A 23,165-nucleotide genomic window follows, 5' to 3' on the forward strand; every position below is an offset into this window, starting at 1 on the left:
AAAGTTTTTAGAGTGACTGGTTTGTGTAGGTTCCACGTCCACCTTCCTCTCAACATGCCGGCAGTCCGACTCCTTCCGAGTGCAATTCTTTGGGTGCTTTAGACTTAACCCCTCGAACTAACCAGCCTTTGATAACGAGTCCGGGTCCCAGTCCCGGCCCGCCACCGGCTTTGTTTTCAACGTTCGGATTGATACCACCAGGTCAAGGTTCCACTCCTTTGATGTCATCGGCACTTTCATCTTTGACGTCGTCTGTTTTGACATCCACAGCGTTCAGTCCATTGCGTTTAGCCGTTGGACCAACAGGTAATTTGTTACTTTTATTTTTGTCGTTGGTTGAACGAACTTTGAGAAAATGTTTTGGATTTAGGCCGTGGGAACACCACCTGTAACTTGTGTTTCAAGACGTTCGCTTGCAACTCTGCCTTGGAGATTCATTACAGGAGTCACACGAAAGAACGTCCTTTTAAATGCAGTATCTGCGATAGAGGCTTCTCGACCAAGGTACGTCAGCTGTCTTTAAATGCATGTGATTGAATTGAGAAATAAAAGCGAGTTATTTTTGTGGACACAATAGAGTTGGCGACATCTCGAATTAACTGTTGGCTCTCAGCCAGCTATAAGTTATGTCGAATGTCTAAGTGGTCTATTTTTGATTAAGAATCTCACTTTTATATTCGGCTCCATTTTAAAATGATAAACATCGTAACGGTAGACATGCGAGACATCACTCGAGACAGAAGGAAAAATGGGCAGAAGAGTCATTCTTGACCTCGCGCAACATTCGATATAATTCCGGAAAAGCGATCGCTTGCTTATTTAAACTGCTATTTCAGGACGGATGTGTATGCAGAGAGAGGCGTATCCAGGATGAAGCGGAGCCTTGGAAGGCAAGCAAAAGGAAACCGGCTTCTCGCAAGTCAATACCATCGGTACTTCCGCTACCGATGAGCCCTGGATACGCCTCAAACTGGATGCATATCGCGGTAAGGCCGCAACAATCTCACTCAGGCTTTTCAACGAAGTGTCTCTTTCCAGGGCAACATGAAGCAACACATGCTTACACATAAAATAAGGGACATGCCTCAACACATGTTTGAGAATAAACCGCCGATAAGCGGAGATGAAAACTCGCAACAATCCCAACAAAACTTACCTCAAAGGGAAGTTCAACCCAGCGAAAACGAACAACCCAATCCACCCTCACAACCTTCTATATCTGAACAAAACAAAGAGCAACCGGTTAAAAGGGAACCCACCGAGACGGAACTACCCTTGCCCAAACGTCCACCCAGTAAGTATGGACTCGACGGTTACGCTCACCTCATTTCGAAAAAAACTGATTCTATTTCCATTTTTTGTAGTGAAACTTAATACCTAAAATTTACTCAGTTCTACTGTGTCATTTGGCACTAAAACCAAATTTTTCTTAAGGCTAAAGGGGACAACAACCAAATTACGACTAAATCAAAAAGTGCTTTCAAATTTGCTCGTTTCCGCACCTATTTTGGTCCGATTTGAAAAAATGTTCAGCTTTTGAGAAATTAAAAAACAATCTAGGAGTATACATACATACATCTTATAAAAGTTCATCCAAAAGACAATTGAATAAAGGAATGTCTTTTGGAATAAACAATTATTCTATTTGTAGGATTTTTTCAGTTGATCCTTACATGTCCATACATCGCAAAATACGTAACAATTTTTTAGTTAGCACATTTTTTTTATAAAACCCTTATTGGATTTTGTTCCAGACGAATGCATAGTTCAAAAATAGAGTGTTTCCCTTTATTCTTGATCATTTGGTGTCTAATATGCAAAATGTGATAATTTCTTAGATCGAAACATTTTGTGTAAATAATGAGAGTGACCATAAGCGATACATTAACCTTGTTGTCATCGCTTGCACTAACTAGCTGGTTGTGGGCTCATGTGTGTTGTGTGTGTGTTTGCAGGCTTACAGGCAAGTAAGCACTTGTGCCACGTATGCAATAAGAACTTCTCGTCCAGCTCGGCCTTGCAGATACACATGCGTACGCACACGGGCGATAAGCCGTTCAGATGCACCGTGTGCCAGAAGGCCTTCACCACCAAGGGGAACCTCAAGGTAAGAAAGAACTGCTTGCGCTTCACTAACGCCACTAATTTGGGTTTGGAGCCGTATGCACATGTTACACGTTTCAATCTAGTCCATTCTGGTAGTGGGACTATTAAACTATCCATAGATAAGTGATAGCAGTGTGCATATATCTAGATCTAGCTCTTGCCACTAGCCGAAGAAACCTCTTATTGACTCGCTTGCCCGCAGGTACATATGGGAACGCATATGTGGAGCAACGGGGCGTCGCGACGCGGCCGTCGCATGTCCCTCGACCTCCCTCCCATTCCCATGACACCCAAGGATTCCGAATTTCTGCAACGGAGGCCCGACCTTTTTTATCCGTACCTACCGGCCCCATTCCTTAACGGCATGCAGCAGAAGGTGAGAGCGTTTCCTTGAGGAAAGTTTTCTGATTGTTGGCTTGCAGCTGAACGAAATGTCAGTTATACAGAATAACCAGAACGGGATGAGCGCGGCGGGCAAGTACAGCGGGCTTCTCGGCTTCGGCTACCCTCCGCCGGAGGCGCTGCGGTCGCAGGGCGGCTCCCCCGACCGGCCCGAGAGGCCCCCGAGCCGCGACCCGGAGTCCCGGAGCCTGTGGGACCTCCACTTCGAGCGAAAATCAGCCCCGGAAGCCCCGCGAGAGGAGCTGCTGCCCGCGAGCAGGGAGGGTTTGGCGGCCTGAAAATTCGGTGTTCCTATTTCAACTAGTCTAAGAGCGGATCGGGGCAATGCATACTGTGATACATCAGCCGTAAAAGCTGCAAGGACAGCGACTAATACTGCTGTGTTTTCTTAGAGTTATTTTCATTAGAGCCTGTATTATAGCTAAGTGTATATGACTATAACTCGTATATCGTTTGCTGTGTTATATTACGTGTCGAGGACACTGGCGATGCCAGTTACTAGCTTTACAACACCCTGTACATAAATAGGACTAAATGCATTTGAGAATCATTGTACCGTATGTTAGATGTTGTCCATGAGTTTGTTAAACCTGCTTAGCAGGGCACGTGGCATTCTATGTATATATCACTCTGTACGATGAGACTGTTTCATATTATTGATGTATGCTTTCTTCCCTCCTCAAATACAAATCCTGAACCACTCATTACATTCGACTTTCCTCTTTCTTGAGCCAGGTTACTCACGCTCATCTACTCTACATCAAGTGACATCAATACGTATCTCAATCGATAGATATTGTTTGTAAACATATGAGATTTATAAAATAATACAGTGTAAATGTAAGTAATTTGAAATGTTTTTATTTCAGGATGAATGTACAAATATTTTTAACTGGTGCGCTATTTAACTATGTCTGTATTTATAAACTCGTACAAACCAGTTAAACTCTGTTTAATTATAAAATATAAATATTTATCACATATAACTTGCGTAGTCTTATTTCCCTTGAGCTATTTATGGTCTACTTTCTTTATGCAACTAGAAGTAATGAGGCAAAGTAGCGTGATTAAAAAAAGAACAAGTGGTGCAAAAGTTCGCTTCCCATTTAAAACAAACAAAGAATGACGACGAAAGCTTTGAAACTTCTAAATGAAGGTGGAATAATATCTGAAGTTTTTAATTTCTAATTGAAATATTAATATTGAAATCAACATTTTTCACAAATGGATCTCAACGTTCTTACATTAGAGAAAGTTAATATTTACTGCCGACTCGATCTATAAATGATTGAAAAAAGATTTGATTACCTCACCACATTTCCGATTAAAATGTTGTTTCAATTAATTTTATAATTATTTCATCGTTGCGATTCCAATTTATTTAATGCAAAAGCTCGTTTGAGTTAATAAAATTCAGTCGTAAGCACGCATGTCTAAGCTTTCAGTAAATGGGCGACTAATTAAATTAAAGGCTTTATGCAATCTGTTCTACTTAGTTTCACAAAAGCTTGGCACGTAAAGAATGCATTCGGCAAACATGGTAAAGATCTTCACTTTTTTACTTTTATTTCAATATTGCATGGTATGTTAAACACATACACACGTTTGCTTGCAGATTTGAATTATTAATTGTGTTTTAGTGCGATTTATTGAAAGTAACTGATCGAGTTTACTTTGATATAGAATCTGATGGTAAATATCTTGGTAGAATTGTGATTGGGCTCTTTGGGGAGATTGTGCCCAACACTGTTTTAAACTTTAAACAGATTGCAACAAACGGAATTGGTGGTAAAACGTACGAGGGGACAAAGTTTCACACCGTTGTTCAACGATTTATGATTCAAGGTCTATTATTAATAATCATAAATAATGTAATAGTAAATAATAATATTTCACTCAGGTGGTGATCTGATTTATAATAACGGTTCGGGTTCAATTAGCATTTACGGAAGATTTTTTAAAGACGAGAACTTCACAGTGAAACATAATGGACCAGGGATCGTCAGTATGGCAAATGGTGGTAGGCATAACTCTCAAAAAGTGTAATTATCACTTAAAAATACTTTTTAAGGCCGCAATACGAACGGGTGTCAATTTTTTATAACTACAATGTTTGCTCCGTGGTTGGACGGAATACATGTTGCATTTGGAAAGGTCTAAACCGTTTTTACAGTCAAAAAATAAATTATTTTACGGTGTTTTACAGGTCCTGAAAGGTCAGGACGTTGTTCACCGAATAGAACACTTGAAAACTGATACTGATAATCATCCCTTACACGATGTGACCATAATTCGGTCAGGGTTGCTTAAAACTCAGGCCTTTTATGAATCGGACGAACCATACGAGTACGATTCTAGATTGACTTGTGCCTACAAACTAAATGCTTTTCTAGATTAACATTTTGGGCGTGGATTAAAGCTGGATGGTTCCCTTTATCTTTTTCGTTCGCAATCATCGGATTTTTTCAGTGGTTTATGGTCCAGCTGAAGTGAACAAACCGCTATCATTTATTTTTATCACTTTGTTTTTCTAAACTATATAATATTCTCCTCTTCAGTTTTGTATGTTTTAACACGAGATCTGATTAATTAAATGTCGTAAATAATGTAGACTTTATTTTCATTAGTAAACTTACATGAAGCACTCTGTAAGGATCGGTATTGTTGGTTGCAGGCGTTGCAGCCCATTTGATGTCAAATAAAAACTGACGTCTACGTTCTAGGTTATGTTTTTAAGTAATTTGCAAAAAATATGTTAGAAAAATGAACGAGGAAATTGACGAAACGGAATTTTATCACCAAGATTTTACAACAGCCTCCGAATGGGAAATTTTTATTGCGCGCATCGAAGAAATTATAAACCAGTGGAAGACAGAAGAATTAAAGGACGAGGCAGCAGATACTGAACTGTTTGGCGAAATTTGGAGCATCAAGAGCGAAAACCTGTCTTTCGTTGACGTCGATTTCAAGTTAACTTTTCTCAGAAAACAATCCACATTGTCCAAAGTCGAAGACAATGAAGAAACCAAGAAAAAGAACCCTTTTGACACCATGTACGATTTTGAGCTCTACAATTCTAAGAACACAGTTGAGCACTCCTGTCTCAGCAAGTGGTACGGCATTGACGAGTACATAGTCCTAAGTCCCTCCGGAAATTTTGGAATAAATTCAGAAAGTAGGATCAAAGTCTTGCTAAGTTCCGTCTACGTTGCGTCAGCTAACTCGAAATGTGAAACCCCGATTTTTGTGCAAATTAGAGAAAAGTGGCAGAATTGCTACTTGGGCGTTTACGAGTCTGAATCCATAAGAACCAATCTGGAGATGGTACATTTGAAAACAAGCCCGCGACTGTACCAGTATTTGTCAGGTCTTTTGGAAATGTTCAAATCAAAAATCCTCTCCCCCATGACGATGACAACTATAATGGTTTCCTTGCAATCAAGCTACACTTTAACCGACTTTGGTAATTTCGTGTGGAAGCAGGATTACATAAACTCCGACAGTGACCACTTCGATAGCACAGACGTATGCAGTGTCCCCTTTGGCGTAACAATCGACCCAATCGAGTCAATAATTCTTAAAACTTCGTGGTCGCATCTAAACCACCGTGCGGTCAGAGACAGCGAAAGTTACAGCGATTTTGACCCGATGTTGGCCGCAAAATGGACAATGTTGATCACGACCGCCGAACAACCGCTTTGTTTGCTTGGGGAATGTTTGACGGAGTTTTTACACTTATTAAACAACTCGTCCTCGACGTACGACGTCCTGGGCGAGTTTGCGTCTTCAGCAACGGCAGCCGCTGATGTCAGCAATCCCTTGGATTTACTAACAGAGCCCAAGGTACCGACAATCTCAAGTTTACTCACTAGAGCGGCAAGAAATTCGCTAACGAAGAATAGGAGAGGCGTGGCACCTCTGTCTGAAGAGATTTTAGTGCCGATTCTGTACTTTTTATTTCCCGACGCGGAGGAAGACTCCCCACATGTCTATAAGGAAATGTTCAATAGCAACCCCAGCAATCCACCGCAGACTGTAAGCATCTGTTTTGCAGCAAACTTTTAACTACTTTTTATTGTCTTGTTAAAATAATAGAGTAGCTAGCAAAAAACGATTCACAATTAAGCATATCGTATTATTTAGTTTATTCTTTAAAATTCATCGTTTTCACAATGTTTAGCAGTTATTTTCAAAGATTTCGTCAAAAATAAGCCACAAAATTGAAATGAATTATAAGTGTTCTTATGTTATTACAGTAATTTTCAATATTATAATGAATTGTACTAAAAATACGTTAATTAGTAATTACTGTAGTAAGCAGAAAAAAACATGTAATAAAAGAACTAAAAAAAATTTAATATTTTTTGGAAATTATGCACTCATAGTTGACAATAGCTGGTTATCGCAGGAACAATTGAATTTCGTAAAATTGTAACGTAAATTTTTGTGTTATTTGCAATAATTTCAAAATTAGATGTGTATTTTACATATTATAGGCCATATAGTTAAAGAAGCGTATGCTTTCGTACGCGAGACAATCATTAAACGAAAGAATTTACGAAATAATGCCTAAAAGACATTTCCTGACTGTCACAAAATTAATTGACATTCAAAATTATTGACACCTGTATGTTCTGGTAGTTGGGGATTGGTAAATAATTCACTCGAGTGTTTGGTTTATATTTCAGGAAGAGAACGTTTTTAATCTCGATTATGAATGTCGAGGCTTCAAAACATGCCCTTCTGACTCTTTGATCTGGCGATTGTCAATCGTCTTGGGCCACGCTCTGCAATCTCTTGGAGGCATTCGGGCCTTTGCGCACCTGTGGTTCGAATTCGCCCAAGAAATGAGGTACAGATGGGAGAAGAGCATTCCAATTCCAGGGTAAGTCACTTAAGAGATTTATTTAATTTTGCGAAAGTTATATACAAAATAAACTCATACTTCCGTCAACATATAAATAGAGAAATATCGTTTAAATATAAAAATACATTATCATTATTCTCTAGTAACTATCTTTAAAATTACTTGTTAACTGATCCTACTATCAGTCGTGCTGTTGCGAATTGTCTGAATCAAATAACAGCCTTTTTGAATCATTCCTTGCGAACACATTGAGCAACTAAATCAGAGCGGTACGAGACCGTTCCTAGTGGTCGGGTTTCTCGCCATGTAAATGTCCATATCGTGGTCAGTCCAGTTGTCGGAATTGTCGCAATAATTGTTTAAAGTGTGAGTCGATCCAGCCGTGCTGTACCGGCTACTGGGCCTGTTGTAGTCCCGGGACCGGGATCTGGGTCTGGAGCGTCTGGAGGACGCCACGGAATGGGTCGGTGCGTGGTGACTAGGTCCACGAGTCGACAGTCTGTCCGATTGCATGGTCAAGGACTGTCTCGATTGGCGCAAATCTGCAATAACAAACTCAATACTTAGACTCAATTCGGGATAATTTACCTTGACGCGAAGTTATTAAGTTACTGGGAAATGCGTTCAAGTAGCGTCCAGAGTGGTTGGAAAAACTGTTCTGGGATTGTCCGTCGGCTATCGAACGCGATTTCGTGCCTTTTGTACTGAAGTGGGAACGCATGTCGTCCGCGATTAGGGTGGAGGGCTGGTCCAGCGAGTACATCCGGTTGTGTCTCTGGACGCTGTGCGTGCTGTAGCCCGAAACTTGGTCCCAGTCCTGGAATTGCAAAAAAAATTCCACCTTCTGTAAACTAACGGCACACAAATTTATACAAATCTTTTAATAATGCGTAATTTTAATAAAGGTAAAATACTCATGACACTTAAAATGCGCCCGTGTTCCCTTTTGTTTTATTTTCCCTATCCACTGTGGCTGGTAAAAATCACTTTGTGCTTATTTACATAATTAATAAGTAAAATGTTTCTATTTATGTTTTTTCCTATGTTCCTATTTATTGTGTCTTTTTTTTGACATTTTGACTTACTTTGTTGTTGTTGAACGCACTGAGCGTCGCCAGCGAGGACAGAGGTCCGCCGGGACTGGCTGCAGGCCCTAAACCGGTGCAACAGTTGACCGGTAACCCACTTATGGGCAGTCCGTTTTTCATCCCGATTTTCTGTTGGTGTAATTCGTGCAATTTTCGCGTTCTTCTTCTCGAAGCCGCTACGAAAATGACCACGGCAACTACAATGGTTCCACAAATCGCTGCACTTGCAGCAATTGTGATTTTGTCCATGTTGGAAGAAGCGGTGGAAACTGTTCTCACTTCACGACATTGTGAATATGGAACGGTTTCGGGTGTGACGTTAATCTCTTCCAGAGAGACCACGCAGACTATGATACATTCCTGTAAAGGACAAAATAATTTTTGGAACAATAATACGTCAATAAAGCAAGCAAACCTGCGATGGCACATTTTTAATCTTGAATTCTCTCTCGCTCGCTTCTAAGGGCGGTCCCTGCTTGAAACTCTTGTCTCCAAATAGGCGATAGACAACTCTGAAGCCCAAGATATTGGCGGTTTCGGACCCCCATTGGATTATCACCGAGTTGTCTTGCCGGAAGGCGTTTTTGACTATGACATCGTTCGCGTCGTCAATTTTCGTCTTGGTTGGGTAATTCATGATGAGGGGCGGCCTCTGTGTGTTTTTCCACGGTGGCGATGTTGTCCTGACTTTCGATTTCGTCGTTGCTGCTTTGGTGGTCGAGGAGGTTGTTTTTGTGGTTGTTGTCGAAATGGTGCTGGTCGTGATGGTTGTTTTCCTGGTGGTTGGCTCCTTTGTTGTAGTTTTCGGTGGTAGTTCAGAGTCCGCGATTGAAACGTCGTCCAGATCGGCAGTGACGACCGTGGCAATGCCCACGCCTTCCTCTTTTTTACAGGACAGTTCCTCGGGCTGTATGCTGTAGAAGCCGCGGTCTCTGAACCGTGGCGGACTGCCACAAAATTGGGGGTTTCGTTCGCGGCTAGTCACTTGTAAGTCACCGTTCCTTATCCAATCGATGACCCAAGCTAGGCGGCAATCGCAGTGCAGAAATCGCCCGCCTAAGCTGAGACCTCGCAGGGTATTGTTCAAGTGAGACAAAGCCGAAAATGGGATGGTGGCTAACGGATTTCCGTCCAGAGCCAACAATGTGATCGAGGGATTGCCCTGAAAGGCTTTATCTGGCAACTCGGTCAGTAAATTGAATCCGATATCCAACACGCGCAGTTCAGACAAGACGCTTAAAGCCTCCGTCGGAAAATCAGGGAGCAAATTATTGAGCAAACTGAGCGAACTTAGCGTTTTCTCGACACCTTGGAACGCGTTCTTGTCCAGTTTTTGTATCAAATTTCGCTCAAGATTAAGCGCAGTGAGCGAATTCAAACCCTCGAATGACTTCAAGCCCGTCATTCCCGGAAGTTCCCGCAAACTGTTTTGGGATAAATCCAGAAACGCCAAAGTTTTTAGATTTTTCACCGCTTCGGGGATATCTTTCTGACGCGTCCCTTTCAGATTTAGATTTTTTAGGGAGCCTTCGAGCCCCTTTAACGCCTCTAAAGATAACGTGACGTTGTTATCAGATAACTTCAACGTGGCTAATTTTTTTAAAGTCTCAAACGCACCGTCCGGAACCGCACTAATCCTGTTGTGGGACAAATCCAGAAGTGATAAAGTCCTCAAAGGCCTCAAACTTTCAACCGGCACTTCGGTCAAGTCATTGTCTTGCAGATTCAAATTCTTCAAGTGTTGTTCCTGTCCTTTGAAGGTACCACCCGCCACACTGTTTATCTTACACCCCGATAATTGCAAATTATGCACTCGCAAGTTCACGAAAATATTGTCGTTTAAAGCACCAATCGTGGAATTGTTCACGTAGAGTAAGTCAAGGGGAGTCGCTGTGGCGTACTTTTGTAAAGCTGCAAGAAGTTTTGGCCAGTCGACCATGTCACATTGCACCGAAAGTTCGTGTCCTAAATTGTAGGAACACAGACATGACGACTGCAGGTCTACGGATTCCCGCTGCCAAGGGCATTGAGCTGAAGCTAGTGTGATTAAGGCCACAAAAGTGGCGATGATTTTGCCTTCTTGCATGATCTGGAATTAAAGCGTGATTAATTATTTGAGGCACATTGCGAATTTTAACGGAAAAATTATACGCGAGTGCGTGACTTAACTACGAGGAATTCTTTCCTTATTTGCGCATTAGAAGCAATTATTTTTATATTAAAACAGCGCGTGTTGTTAGAACCGCTAGCAATCTTGTTCGGTGCATCCGCTTAAAAACACTTTAGCGCGCACCCGTCTGTCCAGTTTATCACATTTTTAAGCAGAAATCCTGAAGGAATAAATAGAAAATCTAACGCAATTAGACCAATTACTTCGACTAAATTGGTGTTTCAAAAGCTCGTTCCCAAATGCTTCTTTAATCAATCATAATAACTGACAGGGGTCGGTGCAATCCTAAAACATCAAAAATTGTGATGAAATGAATATTAAGAAACCGATTGAGGCTCCTGTTAGTCTGCTGTTTAGTACACTACAAGAAAGTGGTTATTGCTTATTAACAGCAAACAAATTGCGGATAATTCAAGAACACAAGTGAAACAGGAATAAATTTACATAATCGGTACAAAATATGCATATTGAACACTAACATTTCTGAGCGTTTTTACCCCCGATCTTCACAATTTTTTCGTATGGTGGAATAGCTGAATAAATCGTTTGCTAAACATTTATCATAATGTCAGCGACATTGCCTGACCTAGGCGCACCATGGGTGCGAATTGTTTCGACACAAGGAGATGCACCAAAGTGAGCGGAAGAAACCGCAGGCATTTCGCGTTGATTGGAACTAAAGTTACGATCACAATGTGGTCGTCCCTCGGCTAGATGTCACAATAAGAAATTCCCATGTAAACAGCCATAATTTCCTTTATGTATCACTCGGCAGAAATGTCGCAAAAAGAAAGACCCCTTTGTGGGGTTCGTTCAGTTCCCATGTTACGTAAGGTGAGAAATGTGAAATGCTGTAACGAATTCCGACTGCCCCATTTTTCTTGGGTAATGTGTTAATGAAACAATGGGACAACATCGGTCGAAACGACTCGAATCATTTGTGAATTAAACGTTTTTTGCACAATAAAAAATTGCGTAGCGTCTTGTTAATGCTCACATTTCTGTGGAGTGTTATGCACCAGTTATTTTTCCGCCGTTAGATTTTTGCCGTTACAATGCGATCAATTGTTTGTGTCGATTTCGCCGAAAGCTTATTAAAAATTGGGTCGAATCAGGTTCGTCTGATTAAATTTGCATAGGAATGAGGTGCTATCAAAAACTGGAATTCCACGCAAATTCTACTCACCTAAATGTTTTGCCACAACCTATGATAGCAACATTTGATGTCCATTCTGCCGTTATGTAACATGCTGATCGATCATTGTTTCGGCTGCAAAATACCAAAGGTCTTAAGGATGGGCCTTGGTTGGTGGGTATCCGCGGCCTCGGGCTCTAGGTGAAGATTATAGGACCGTTATGGTCAACCAACCTGCAAAAGACACACTGTCATTCTCTCTTTTGAAGCCAAAGAAAGTGTTGATAATATCGCAGATCGCAATTTTTCCCAATGACGAATTCTACAGTTATGCGCCAAACAGAATGATGGATACCGTAAAATGTGTTAATATTTATTTTTTGTTTTCTAAATTACAGTGCGATAGGTACTAACGGTAAAATTAGAATAATTGTTTTATTTTGTAAAACCCCGATGTTTTCTAGTCTTGCCAAACATCCTTCACACAATTTCCCCTGATTATTATTTGGTGGCTCTAAATTAAACATTGAAACGAATAACAATAATTAATTATATTCTACACCCATATATTGGGCAAGCGCATTTTTTGACACCGTTTCTCATCGTTTGAATTTGAGGAGTGTCTCGGATTGTTCACTGGTGTTGCAATTCCCAAAAACCCCCGGGGTACCCTTGAGGCCGCAATTTTGCCAAAAGTTATACAATAATTGAAAGTCGCCTAGCGGTTTTAGCACTGTTATAATCTTAATTGTATTATTACAGTCCCGTTTTTCACATAGTTTAATTATCACGCATAATCTCAATTAAAATCTAAACCGTTTCGTAAGTTCTGTAATAGAACCCTAGCATCTTGTGGTTCGCCTTAAAAGTTGACAAGAAAGATGTGGGTCACTCATAGAATACTTAATTTTGTTTTTTGAAATGATCGGAGGCATCCTAGCGGTTCCGCTGGCCGAAGGGCATTTCGCCGTCTGACCTGTATAGCGATTTTTCCCTATTAAAATGCTAATTATTTTCCATCCAAAACGTGACTTGCTAAGGTCAAGGCAATAAGTCGTGTGTTCACCATAAAATAACAGGTCTGTCAAAGAAAAAATGCACCGTCGTCGAGGTGGTTTACCTTGCACATTCTTTAATCAATAAATGGAATTAGAAATATCTGCCCACATTTCTGGTATTTTTGATTTCGAAATGGGTCATTTATTATGCACCTGGCGTGGAGATGTGTCTCGGATTACGTCATACGTTGCGATTTTCTTTTACCTAGTGAAAGTTTCTCCCATTATGCAGAGGCAATAATATTAGTAATAATTATAGCATGTGTCCACTATCGAATGAGAAGATCTTACTATTTAGCAACAATAAGCTGTGAGAGACCCAGTCCATTGATTAAAACTTTGATAAATTTTGGAAACGTTGCGTTATGTAAGGACAGAGATGAGATTAAAATTATTTATGTAAAATGCGATCTTCCGCAAAAAAACGGTTAATCAAGCGCAGCGGCTTTCCTTGCACGTTTGTTTCTGTGTTGAAAGCATGCATTCTTAATGGCACATTTTATAATGGAGTTATTAGAAGATTAGTGTTTCACGTCCTTAGATAAATAGGTGAACGTTGGAATCCACGATAGGACAAGTGAGCGAGTTTCGTCACGTAACAATAATCTACCACCAGTAGAGCGTAAGCTCGCATGCATCTGCAAGACTTTGAAATTTCAGTCTTGAAAATCTCGCACAGGCGTTCCATTGCCATTTACGCAATATGTGTTGGCAGAACGGACACACATGTATTTATTATGGATAATTACACATTTGTTCTTTAACGGTAGAGGAATGTGCAAAATCGGTTGTTGCGAAGGAATGTTCACACTGCTGATGGATTATTTCTGCGTTAAGAGCTTTAACGGGCTTGACATGTGTTGTATTGTAATTGTGTTAAATGAGCATCTGGATTTTGGATTCTCTCAAATTATTAGGATTAAGTTGCAGTTATTTGATCAAATCTACTGCTTATTACACGAGTTTCTCTCAAGCTTTACGACTTACGAAAGCAATAATTTCTGCCTAATCTTGATAAGTTACGCGATATCAAGCTTCTGTAAACAAATTACTCACACGATTTGTTCTCTACGTTACGATACTTTGGACAAAACTTTGCTAATGAGCACAGAAAACTAAAGATTTTGAAAGAATATAAAAACGGGACGGTTTCCGTTAGGGACAAGTGGTTCTGTTCCTCGTATTTTTCAGGAAACGGAAACAATAAACTCGAACGTGTTCAGAAATTTTATTATTCAGAAAGAACGGATTAGTGTGATGCATTGACAAGTGTTACCTAACTCACAATGAAATGGTTGCAGTAATTTTTTTATAAAGCTAATTTCGTCTTCATAGCAGGTAGTACGTCAAGTGTGTTCATATGTAGAACGAATTTGGTTAATTAGAGTAGTTGTTTTGAGAAACCGGACGGGCTTGTCATCCGCGGATAGTTAGGAGAAATTGTAGTTACATGTTCTCCAAGCTTAGCTCTAAAGATATTAATTTATGAATATGAACAGTTAGAAATTGTAATTCTAGTCTTTCTTAATGATAGTGAAACTCTCCAGGAACAGTAATAACATAACAAATGATCTTTTTATGGAGGTAATCTGGTTAAGGATTTGAAAATCTCTAGGTTACAATGATTAGTGGCCGATTTTTACGCAGATGTTTGCTGTGTTATTAGGAGTTAGTACAAAGAGGAACCGCTACCGTGTGTAAATCGAATCAAATTGGCACATTTGCCTCCACAAATGAGGTACTAAAACCCCACTTGACTTAAAAGTGCAAATTTATTAACTCAATCATCTACAAAAACTAGTACTCCGTAGCAGAATCCGTTATTTAAATAAAGTAACAATTTGTGCGACAGACGTGGAGCCTTGTAATTGAGATATAATAATAGCTTGATGTCCAAGTCCTGGAAAAATGGGCTTAGGAAATGTACCACAAAATGCACCTCATATTTTGTATCCATTATACGTTAAGGATAAACACAGTTCTTGCATTCATAGGCTGGTTTGGCTACATTATAACATTCTTTTCAAATTAAGGCTACGTTTATCGATCTTCTGTAACCTCTAATTTAGTCGTGTGTCTAAAGCGAGACCGTACCTTCACGGCTACACCTTAAAAAGGGACTTAAGATGAATTTTTAGTTAAGATCTAAGATGGCAATCTAAATATTTCCGTGTTTTAAAAGATAATAAAATGACTCTAAAATGAATAATTCTAGATCTGCTCTTAGTTGTTAATACCACAGGCACATTGTTCCAGACACATTAACAATTGTTTTATGTAAATTCTCACGTTAGGCATGTTGGGAGCCTTTTAAATATTCCAAGAGGAAAATAACGTAAAAACCATGTGAATAAAATTTTCATAAATACACGGAACTGTACTACTACCTACTACCTTTGATAAAAAAGATTTTTGCATATTTTTCGACAAAAAAAATAATTAAGAACTGATAAATTGCTGCAAACCAGACATTTTGAATTCGTGTAACGTTGGAGCATTGACTCCATAATTCAAAGTTTCGCTAGAAAATCCGGAACTGTTTTTTACAACTAATGAATGGTAAATATTCAGTCTGCTTTTAAACTTGTTTACAAATATAAATTTTATGTGACTTGTCTTCGTAGAGTTTCAGCACTGACATTGAATTTCAATTTAGTAGTAGTAGCATGTAGTCACGTTTGGCTTGGTTTAAATTTTCTAATTTTTGTGGAAAATTAAATTGCGCTCACTTTTTGTTATTTCGCAAATGAGTATAACAATGGTGGCATTTAGCAAAGGTGAGAATCATGTATACATTTTCAAATGACCTGCTTCAGTACAGCGGATAATTTTGTAAGAGCTGATGTCGTGTAGGGTTTACTTTCATTTCATTATTTAGGTATTTAACGAAGTCACGATCCGAGAGCAAAATAAAAATAGACAAAATGTGGACCAATTACTATGCAAGATCATTACCAAGGTTCTGACAAATATAACGTGAACCTAGGATCAAAGGTGGCATCGTATTAAGTTATTTTTTCAAGAAATGTGCTCATGTATGGAGGAAAACTTTATTACTGTGTCACATGTGATTGTGCTATCGTAACGGAATTGATTCCTGGTAAATCAATCATTTAAACGGTTGTGGTTACGGTAAAGGAAGATCGAGTACAGTAACACTTTGATTTTAGCGTAAAATAATTAAGTTTTAATTAATCTTTACCGTTTTTCAATTAATATCTAATCGGCTTTGCTGCATTTCCCTTTCCACTCACGTTCAATTGCAGTGCGGACATTAACATAAAAAATCAGAACAAAATGTAAATTCGCCTTAATTTCAGTCGGTTACTTGTCTCATTGAGCTAGAAAAGTCGAAAGTGGTGGTTCTAATTAAAACGAGCATGTGTTAGAACATTTTGGGTTTTTGATGGAATCGGTCGTTTTACGACTCGTCATGTTGGAAAGTCTTGCCAAAACTAGGACGCCCAAGAGCAAAAAATTCGACTGATTGTGAGAGTGTTGAAAATTCTGAATCCGATTTCTTGCCTTTTCGATAAATTTCAAGTAGCAGTTGTTGCATCTTTACCAAAAGAAGTTGGTGTATTCATTGGGCAACAGTTTGGCGGGCCGTTAGAGTCAATGAACGGAGTCGCGTCCGCTTTGCCTTCGGCCCATTTAGTTGTCTTGCACTTGCCGAATACCAATTAGCATCTCAATCGGTATTAATAACCGTGTTCACCTGATAATTATGCGATCTGCATCCTTGCCCTCCCTAACCTGGTTTCTACAAGCATAAGTGGTCTCGACTCATCGTGCGTATTTCACGCTTATGTGGATTCTCGCTATTTTTGAAGAACTGAAGCACTTTGGGAGCGTGATTAATGATATGTGGCACATTAGCGAATTAGCTAAAATGCGAGGTGAAAAGCGAGAAAGCTGGAATTCGAAATTTATCTCGCGAATGTTTTAATTAATGGACACACTGTTACTTTAATTTTTCCAAGCTTTTGCCTCAAAGAAACGCTACCACGCATCCTTTTAGCACCGTTTTCTTTGTACACCATAAAGTTTTACAACGGATAATGGTGTTTAAGATACCACAACAACCCTCACAATAAGTTGTTTTGACAAGGGAGACTAGTATAATTTACGATAACAATCGGTTCGTCTAAAAGACTACAGCCTGTCTGCATAAGGGTCGGTTTGGGATAATCATAATAAAAATTTAATGGTGTACAAAGAAAAGGTTGCTACAATATATTCGTTTTGAATAGCAGGATCAGAAAATATCTCACTCAAAGGCTTGTTATTATCAAATTTGCGGTATAAAATTTAACAAAAAAGATTATTTATAAATGAAAAATGGATCAGTTTTTGTTGTTTCAGCTTACGAATTTAAGTGCATTAGACGAAAGGAAATAATTATTATTTTGAGTAAATGAATAGTTTAGTAACGTACAGGAAAAGCGTCGTAAACAATTTTTCCACTTTGGCTCAGTGTCTTGTTCAAACTTCCGGAGATTATCCAAGGAAGGCATCAAAGAATAAACATTTGGCTGCAATTTTCAATCAGAGAAGCGTATCTTTGTGTACATAGTGTAAAACTAGAGAATGTTTAATTTTCCGTAAAATGCTCACATCGGGTAATATCTAATATCACTTTTTTTTAAATCGTGACTAACTGGTCCTAGAAAATTCAGTTTAATAATTTTTCTATAATTATGTGGAATATTTCTCAGCGTGGGTGTGCAATCCATAACATTCTTACAAATGATAATCATCTGAAAGTTCAATGCCAAGCGGTTTATCGTAATTTTGAACTTGTCAGAAGACGATGCCAAGCGATAAAATTCTTTGAATATCATACTTTATACCTACCTAAAAAAATCCATATTTATGTGTAGACATTTAGCATTTTTCGTTGTCCGCGTTAACCGTAAATTTTGTTTTATTCATTTTTGTTACTTTTTTCCGTAAAACTAACCCAGTTAGCGATCTCGTGGTTTCTGGGACATTCTCCTCATAAAAAGAATCGAGTTGATACTTGGGTGCATTTTTACAAAACGTGAACTGCTCATGAGATCTATGAAACAGAAATGTCCGTTTTTGCGAGCGATTTTCACTTGAACTCGATCGATGGAGATGAAGTAAAAATCAGTAACTTTCATTTTTATGCTTGAGATAAATTACTTGATTAAATCATCGCCAATATCCTTGTGAAATAGGATTGTGTGCGAATTATGTGTAGGTACGATTTATAAGATAATTATGGGTTACGTTGACGTTTCATTGTAAAACTTTTCGCAGTTTTTTCTTAGAAATTGTAGCGAATCGGAGAAGTAGTTCAATTTGCCCACAAATAAAGCGATTTTCCAAAAAACTCGATGAACTAAACTATGCGAACTTTAACACACTTTGTCCGCAAGGTGTGGAGGAACAACACGAAAGGTATGTGTAACACTTGTAACAGAATCGACACGCTTTGCTTGGTATAGTAATTTCCCACATGGAGAAGAATTGTGGGTACTTTTTATGTTATTATATAAATTATTATATTGCGAGTACTTATTTTCGCAATTTAATTTTTTACTTTTAAATATTACTCAAAGGTTATCAGCGATCAGCGATCACGGTATTCGCATTCGATACTTCACTAATAGAATTACTATTCAATATTACCGACTGATTGGCCGTCAAGGTAAAAAATACCTACATCACCACAATAATAATTACGAGGTTCCGCGTCTTTTTTTTCTTCTGTGAAGTGGCTCAAAATCCCAAGTCATTATCGCTTCACGTTATTCATAAGCTAATTAGATGCAAATGTATTCAGCTGAAGATTTTTCAGCAATTTTTGTCTTAGAATTTCCTATTTCTTTCAATCAAACCTGAATTGAAAAAGAACTGGATGTAATTTCCTTCTTAGATGCACTTTAGCGATATTCGACTTTCTGTTTCATCCCGGCCACAAAATTACCACAATTTATATTTTATTGCAATAAGAAGATCGTGAGGCACTTTTACAAAGCTGCGTTGTTAATTTTATTGCCTCATAATTGCTTTTAATGTATATCTGTTTACAGAGGAAGTATAAATTGCTTCGATTATAGGACTTGCTGCAGCATTACCACAAATTACTTATTTAACATCTTTTCGTAGCTATAATTAAATTACCGGAGGCTGCATTTGAAACAGTACACATTTTTGATTATCATCAACTTACTTGAAAATATTCCAATAACCGGCAAGAAGTTGCACTAATTCATCTAAACCGAGGACTGATCATTAGCAATTTTATTTCGTTAAACTTGTAAAACTGCACATGCACGATAGTCTGAAAGACCAATGCACTCACACAACATCGACCTACCAGTTCTTGTAGCTAACTGGACGCGCAACCATGGAGAAGTCTTGAGCTGGTATATACACCTGCCGAAGGCGTTTTCAGGCGCCCGCTAAAGCGATTCCCCACGAAAGCACGAAATGGGATAACTCGAAAGTTAAAAAAACGAGAAGCTTTCAATTATTTGTTCGAGTGCTAATTTTAATTGTTAACTAGCATATGCGAGATGCCGTGATGAGGTTTTAATGCTTGGGTTGGTCATTGTATTATTATGGAAATCTGTTACATTACAACTCCCTACAACCTTCAATTATTTGGAATTTAATCGATCGAGCGTAGTTTTATCGTGGGATCTTGCATAGACGTGGATTCTCCATTAGCATTGCCTTCTTCGTGGGCAAATTACAATAAGCAATCGGAGAGAGATCCACTAAATCTTCAGTCAGTTTCTCGGTTTGCGTCACTCAGTCATGAAAAGTAAAGTTTGTGGGAAAATCAAAAGAATTCCTTATGATTCTAAGTTATTGCCATTATGTTGAAACTCGAGGGACTTTTTTAGATAAAACACATGTTTTATTAACATATTACATACATACATATGTATGCATAACGGTTTTCAAAAAATCCTTCGAGTGCCTTATCAATTTTTTTCACAACCGTATATTTTTCCCATTTTTGTTTTTACGTAGGTGTAAACCTAAGATGAGTCTGTTTAAAGTATATTTTACTGTATTTCAAAAAATATCAGCCACACAGAATTCAGCATTTGCTTTAAATTTTGAACGAAATTTTGCAAAACATTTGTGTTTCAGGCTGAAAAAGTGCTGAACCGCTTTGGAAAAGGAAAAAATCTGACTTTCGACACAATTTAGTCTTTTTATATTGAATTCCGCGATATATGTGAATCTCTGGCTGAAAAATTACAATGAATAAACCTTGAAAATGTTAAAAAACGATGCAATACTGAGCTTAATTTAGTAGTTTTTGTTCAAAGAAACTTGAAAAGCTGGGCGAATTTGACGATATTTTGGATATTTTTGACTATTTTGTGGGAGATTTATGATGAAATTCGTCCAAAATTTTGGGTTCCTAAGACAAAGACAAGCAGAAAATCATAAAAAGGGTAAAAACAATGTTATTTTAAAATTTAGGTTCAATTTTTAATTCAGAATCTCTCGAAATATGTGAATTTCGCGTTGAAAAATCAACGTGGACGCTTGGTAAATTCCAAAATAAATGTTTTACTTACTTTAATTTTGTGTTTTTTGATTAAATCTGGTGAAAAATTAGAGTATCCAATTGAAAAAAGTGCTAAAACACTTGAAGGAAATGTTTTTTTGACCTAATGTGCTGATTTTTGTTTCGTATTTTGCGACTTTTGAATTCAATGGTGCAAAATATCTGCGTTTTAGCTTAATTAAAATAATTATCATAGTTTGTAATGATCATCTAATTAAAAAATGGTCTTAAAATATTTGTAAAAGACGGTCATTTTCTTGAATTAAAAAATATTTGGAGCCAAATGCCTTGACTATTTTATTTGGAAAAATAACTGAAACAAAAAGAAAAAATATTTTTTTGAAAGAGTAGCAACACAAAAGATTAGCAAATTCCTTTTTTTACAATATTTTAGAATAAAATTTAGCATACTTACTATAAACACGTAATCTGTGCTACAAACTTATATCTTATATTAAATTCACCACCAAATATCGAATTTTGTTGCTTTAGAAGTGTGGAGTTTACTTTAGGTTTAAGGTTTTTGTACGTTTTTTTTTGACAAAATTTGGTTTGTCAATATGATACGTGTAATTTAGAGGTGTGTGTTATGTTACCCGCCCACCATATCCTATTTTTATTGTTTCATTGCTAATTTAAATTACAAATGAATGTTGAAAATGGCTTGCATTGAAAAAGTTACGATTGTAGTTCTTTAAAATAAACTTCAACAATAGCAGAAACGTAAGAGTTTGTTCAAGGAATATTGGTCCTAGTGTCATAATTATAAACGATAATAAGACGTATTTAATTGCAATACTTACAATTTACATGTATTTAGAATATTAAAATATTTGCAGTTTTAATTATTATTCTGTGCATAATTGTACGTTTTGTTCTGATTTAATAGGTAGTAAGAACTTAAAAACTTAAGAACGTAAAAAATTAGGTTCACTTTTCGCAGTTATTTACATTGTACTCATACTTTTCAATAAAATTCTTGTTTTTTTTTTTCAGTTTTCGTCAAAAAAAATGTACCTACCTTATTTGGAAAGCAATTTAGTGCTGCACACAAATTGTCATGTGTAGGAAATTGTATTTTCATAACACGTTAAGTAATCGTAATTATTTTAGGATATCTTTTTGCCTAGATTTGGGCATGTACATCTTAGTGTTTTCGTCAATTACTTGTAGTTGTTTTCTGAGAATTAATATGTATCGAGGTCTTTACTTTTTCTAATTCTTCGCAAAAATTATGAATCGACGCATTTATTACACGTAATTTAAAATTTATAAGGCAAATGTTTACATACATTAACCGAATTTCATTTAATTAAATTTTACCCAATTCAGTTAACAAAATTTTCTTCAACGTAAACATTATACGTTCACTTTTGCGTCGTTTAAGTAGACCGCCGTGCCCAGATGATCACAAATTTTCTTGGTTCCAGACTTTTGCCCGGCTACCCCGACTTACGCACCAGCCTCTTACACCAAAAACTCCAAATGCTGAACTGCTGCATTGAGCGAAAACAGGCCCGCGAGAACACCACCACCACCTTCGATTCGGCCGAAGGCTCCTCCACCGACGAGGACGAGTTCTTCGACTGCGCGGACAAACCGGAGGAAGAGACTCGGAAAAAAGAAAAATACTCCCTGTGGAACCAACCCGTGGGCCGCCTCGGGAAGTTTAACAATTTGAAATTACTCAAAACCGGCGACCCCCTCTACATCCCCGTCACCCAGGAGCCCGTCCCCAAGAGCGAGGACCAGCTGGAGGAGGACACCGACGTCCTGCTCAAGCTGGGCTCCGACGCCCAGGGCTCCGAGCTCCGGGCCAAAATGATGAGCGCTTCGCTCCTCTCCGACATGGAGTCCTTCAAAGCGGCGAATCCCGGATCGGTCCTGGAGGACTTCATCCGGTGGTACTCCCCGCGGGACTGGATCGAGAGCGAGGAGTTGGACGAATGGGGGCAGAAGAAGGGCGAATTGAGCTCGCGCATGATGATCGAGGATAACTTCTGGGTCCAGACGTGGGACTCGGCCAAGCCCGTGCCGGCGCACCGCCAGAAGCGGCTCTTCGACGACACGCGGGAGGCGGAGAAGGTGCTCCATTTCCTGGACTCCAGGAGCCTGTGCCAGATCTGCGAGATGCTGATCCCGGTCTTGTGCCACATCGCCATCTACAGAGTGGGCGAAGAGCGGCCGCGCGAGCTTGCGGACGCTGGCGAAAGATTGCGCGCGTTGGTTAAAACCGCCGAGCGGATTTCTAGAGAGAGCAAGCTGCAGCCGCGCCGGTTCGAGGGCTTCATCCAAGAGGTGACAGCACTCGAGCTGCGCACCTCGCAAGTCAACTCGCTGATGTATAAATTCAATCCCGCGGGAGCCGTTGATGAGAATTTATCTAATTTGATCGGGAAGCTGGTTAGCGGACGCGAAGTGGAAATTGCCGATCGAGTCGATTCCACTTTGGGTAATCGAATTGTTGGCATGTTTTCCGACGCGCAGAAAGCGGCTAATATGATTCTTACGGAACAAGCGACCGAGGATGGAAAAAGCGTCAAGGGAAATGCCGCGTTTCCTCAAGCCAGTGAGAGGGAAATTGTTATGAGGGTCTCGGTGCCCCGACCGGCGACCTACTCGGCGGAATGCCCGCAGTTCCTCAGAGCGGTCCTGGGCAAGAGCGAGTTCCGGCTCGTGGGGGCCTTCTCCGAGGACATAGTCTTCTTCTAATGTACCATTTTATTACTACTACTGAATAAACGATTATTTATTTCGCCCCGTGTCTTATTGCCCACG

At 39.0% G+C, this 23,165-nt stretch overlaps 4 protein-coding genes across 8 annotated transcripts in view; 3 read left to right on the top strand and 1 right to left on the bottom strand.

Annotated features, from left to right (window-relative positions):
- The window catches only part of LOC103313104 (homeotic protein spalt-major), a 48,189-nt gene extending 45,025 nt beyond the window's left edge, over nucleotides 1-3,164 (top strand). For 2 of the 4 annotated variants that reach the window (XM_008195488.3, XM_015980525.2), the window contains exons 3-9: nucleotides 30-306; nucleotides 371-504; nucleotides 837-986; nucleotides 1,039-1,294; nucleotides 1,956-2,107; nucleotides 2,309-2,482; nucleotides 2,529-3,164. In XM_008195488.3, the coding sequence (XP_008193710.1) occupies nucleotides 30-306; nucleotides 371-504; nucleotides 837-986; nucleotides 1,039-1,294; nucleotides 1,956-2,107; nucleotides 2,309-2,482; nucleotides 2,529-2,786 (1,401 nt within the window). In that variant the 3' untranslated portion in view covers nucleotides 2,787-3,164. The remainder of the gene's footprint in view (nucleotides 1-29; nucleotides 307-370; nucleotides 505-836; nucleotides 987-1,038; nucleotides 1,295-1,955; nucleotides 2,108-2,308; nucleotides 2,483-2,528) is intronic. The other 2 variants (XM_064357108.1, XM_008195491.3) reach the window with 2 other exon arrangements.
- A 783-nt stretch (nucleotides 3,165-3,947) lies between these two features.
- Nucleotides 3,948-5,118, top strand: LOC103313103 (uncharacterized). Of its 2 annotated transcripts, none has more exons than XM_064357118.1 (6): nucleotides 3,948-4,090; nucleotides 4,149-4,353; nucleotides 4,409-4,525; nucleotides 4,580-4,662; nucleotides 4,715-4,854; nucleotides 4,902-5,118. In XM_064357118.1, the coding sequence occupies exons 1-6, from the start codon at nucleotides 4,031-4,033 to the stop codon at nucleotides 4,999-5,001; spliced, it is 705 nt and encodes a 234-aa protein (XP_064213188.1). In that variant the 5' UTR covers nucleotides 3,948-4,030; the 3' UTR covers nucleotides 5,002-5,118. The 2 variants fall into 2 exon arrangements, with proteins under 2 accessions (XP_064213188.1, XP_015836016.1); XM_015980530.2 differs by having other exon boundaries at nucleotides 3,951-4,090; nucleotides 4,409-4,528.
- A 68-nt stretch (nucleotides 5,119-5,186) lies between these two features.
- Nucleotides 5,187-23,143, top strand: Rab3GAP1 (RAB3 GTPase activating protein subunit 1). Its single transcript, XM_008195486.2, has 3 exons — nucleotides 5,187-6,543; nucleotides 7,197-7,393; nucleotides 21,818-23,143. Exons 1-3 carry the CDS (start codon nucleotides 5,272-5,274, stop codon nucleotides 23,097-23,099), a joined length of 2,751 nt encoding a protein of 916 aa, XP_008193708.1. The 5' UTR covers nucleotides 5,187-5,271; the 3' UTR covers nucleotides 23,100-23,143.
- haf (hattifattener) lies at nucleotides 7,398-19,268 on the bottom strand. Its single transcript, XM_008195485.3, has 6 exons — nucleotides 19,029-19,268; nucleotides 11,820-12,002; nucleotides 8,879-10,552; nucleotides 8,461-8,823; nucleotides 7,964-8,192; nucleotides 7,398-7,917 (listed from the first exon to the last, which is right to left on the bottom strand). The coding sequence occupies exons 3-6, from the start codon at nucleotides 10,547-10,549 to the stop codon at nucleotides 7,637-7,639; spliced, it is 2,544 nt and encodes an 847-aa protein (XP_008193707.1). The 5' UTR covers nucleotides 10,550-10,552; nucleotides 11,820-12,002; nucleotides 19,029-19,268; the 3' UTR covers nucleotides 7,398-7,636.
- Nucleotides 23,144-23,165: the final 22 nt, after the last annotated feature.

Source organism: Tribolium castaneum, chromosome 5 (genome assembly GCF_031307605.1).
Source record: "Tribolium castaneum strain GA2 chromosome 5, icTriCast1.1, whole genome shotgun sequence".
NCBI classification, from domain to species: Eukaryota; Metazoa; Arthropoda; class Insecta; order Coleoptera; family Tenebrionidae; genus Tribolium; species Tribolium castaneum.

Coding starts and splice junctions, on each gene's coding strand:
- LOC103313103 (XM_015980530.2), top strand. CDS start 4,031: ATGCATTCGGCAAACATGGTAAAGATCTTCACTTTTTTACTTTTATTT. Junction 4,091..4,148: donor TTTTATTTCAATATTGCATG/GTATGTTAAACA, acceptor ATTGTGTTTTAG/TGCGATTTATTGAAAGTAAC. Junction 4,354..4,408: donor TCAACGATTTATGATTCAAG/GTCTATTATTAA, acceptor TATTTCACTCAG/GTGGTGATCTGATTTATAAT.
- Rab3GAP1 (XM_008195486.2), top strand. CDS start 5,272: ATGAACGAGGAAATTGACGAAACGGAATTTTATCACCAAGATTTTACA. Junction 6,544..7,196: donor CCAGCAATCCACCGCAGACT/GTAAGCATCTGT, acceptor TTTATATTTCAG/GAAGAGAACGTTTTTAATCT. Junction 7,394..21,817: donor AAGAGCATTCCAATTCCAGG/GTAAGTCACTTA, acceptor TCTTGGTTCCAG/ACTTTTGCCCGGCTACCCCG.
- haf (XM_008195485.3), bottom strand. CDS start 10,549: ATGCAAGAAGGCAAAATCATCGCCACTTTTGTGGCCTTAATCACACTA. Junction 8,193..8,460: donor GTGCGTTCAACAACAACAAA/GTAAGTCAAAAT, acceptor TTGCAATTCCAG/GACTGGGACCAAGTTTCGGG. Junction 7,918..7,963: donor CTTAATAACTTCGCGTCAAG/GTAAATTATCCC, acceptor TTGTTATTGCAG/ATTTGCGCCAATCGAGACAG.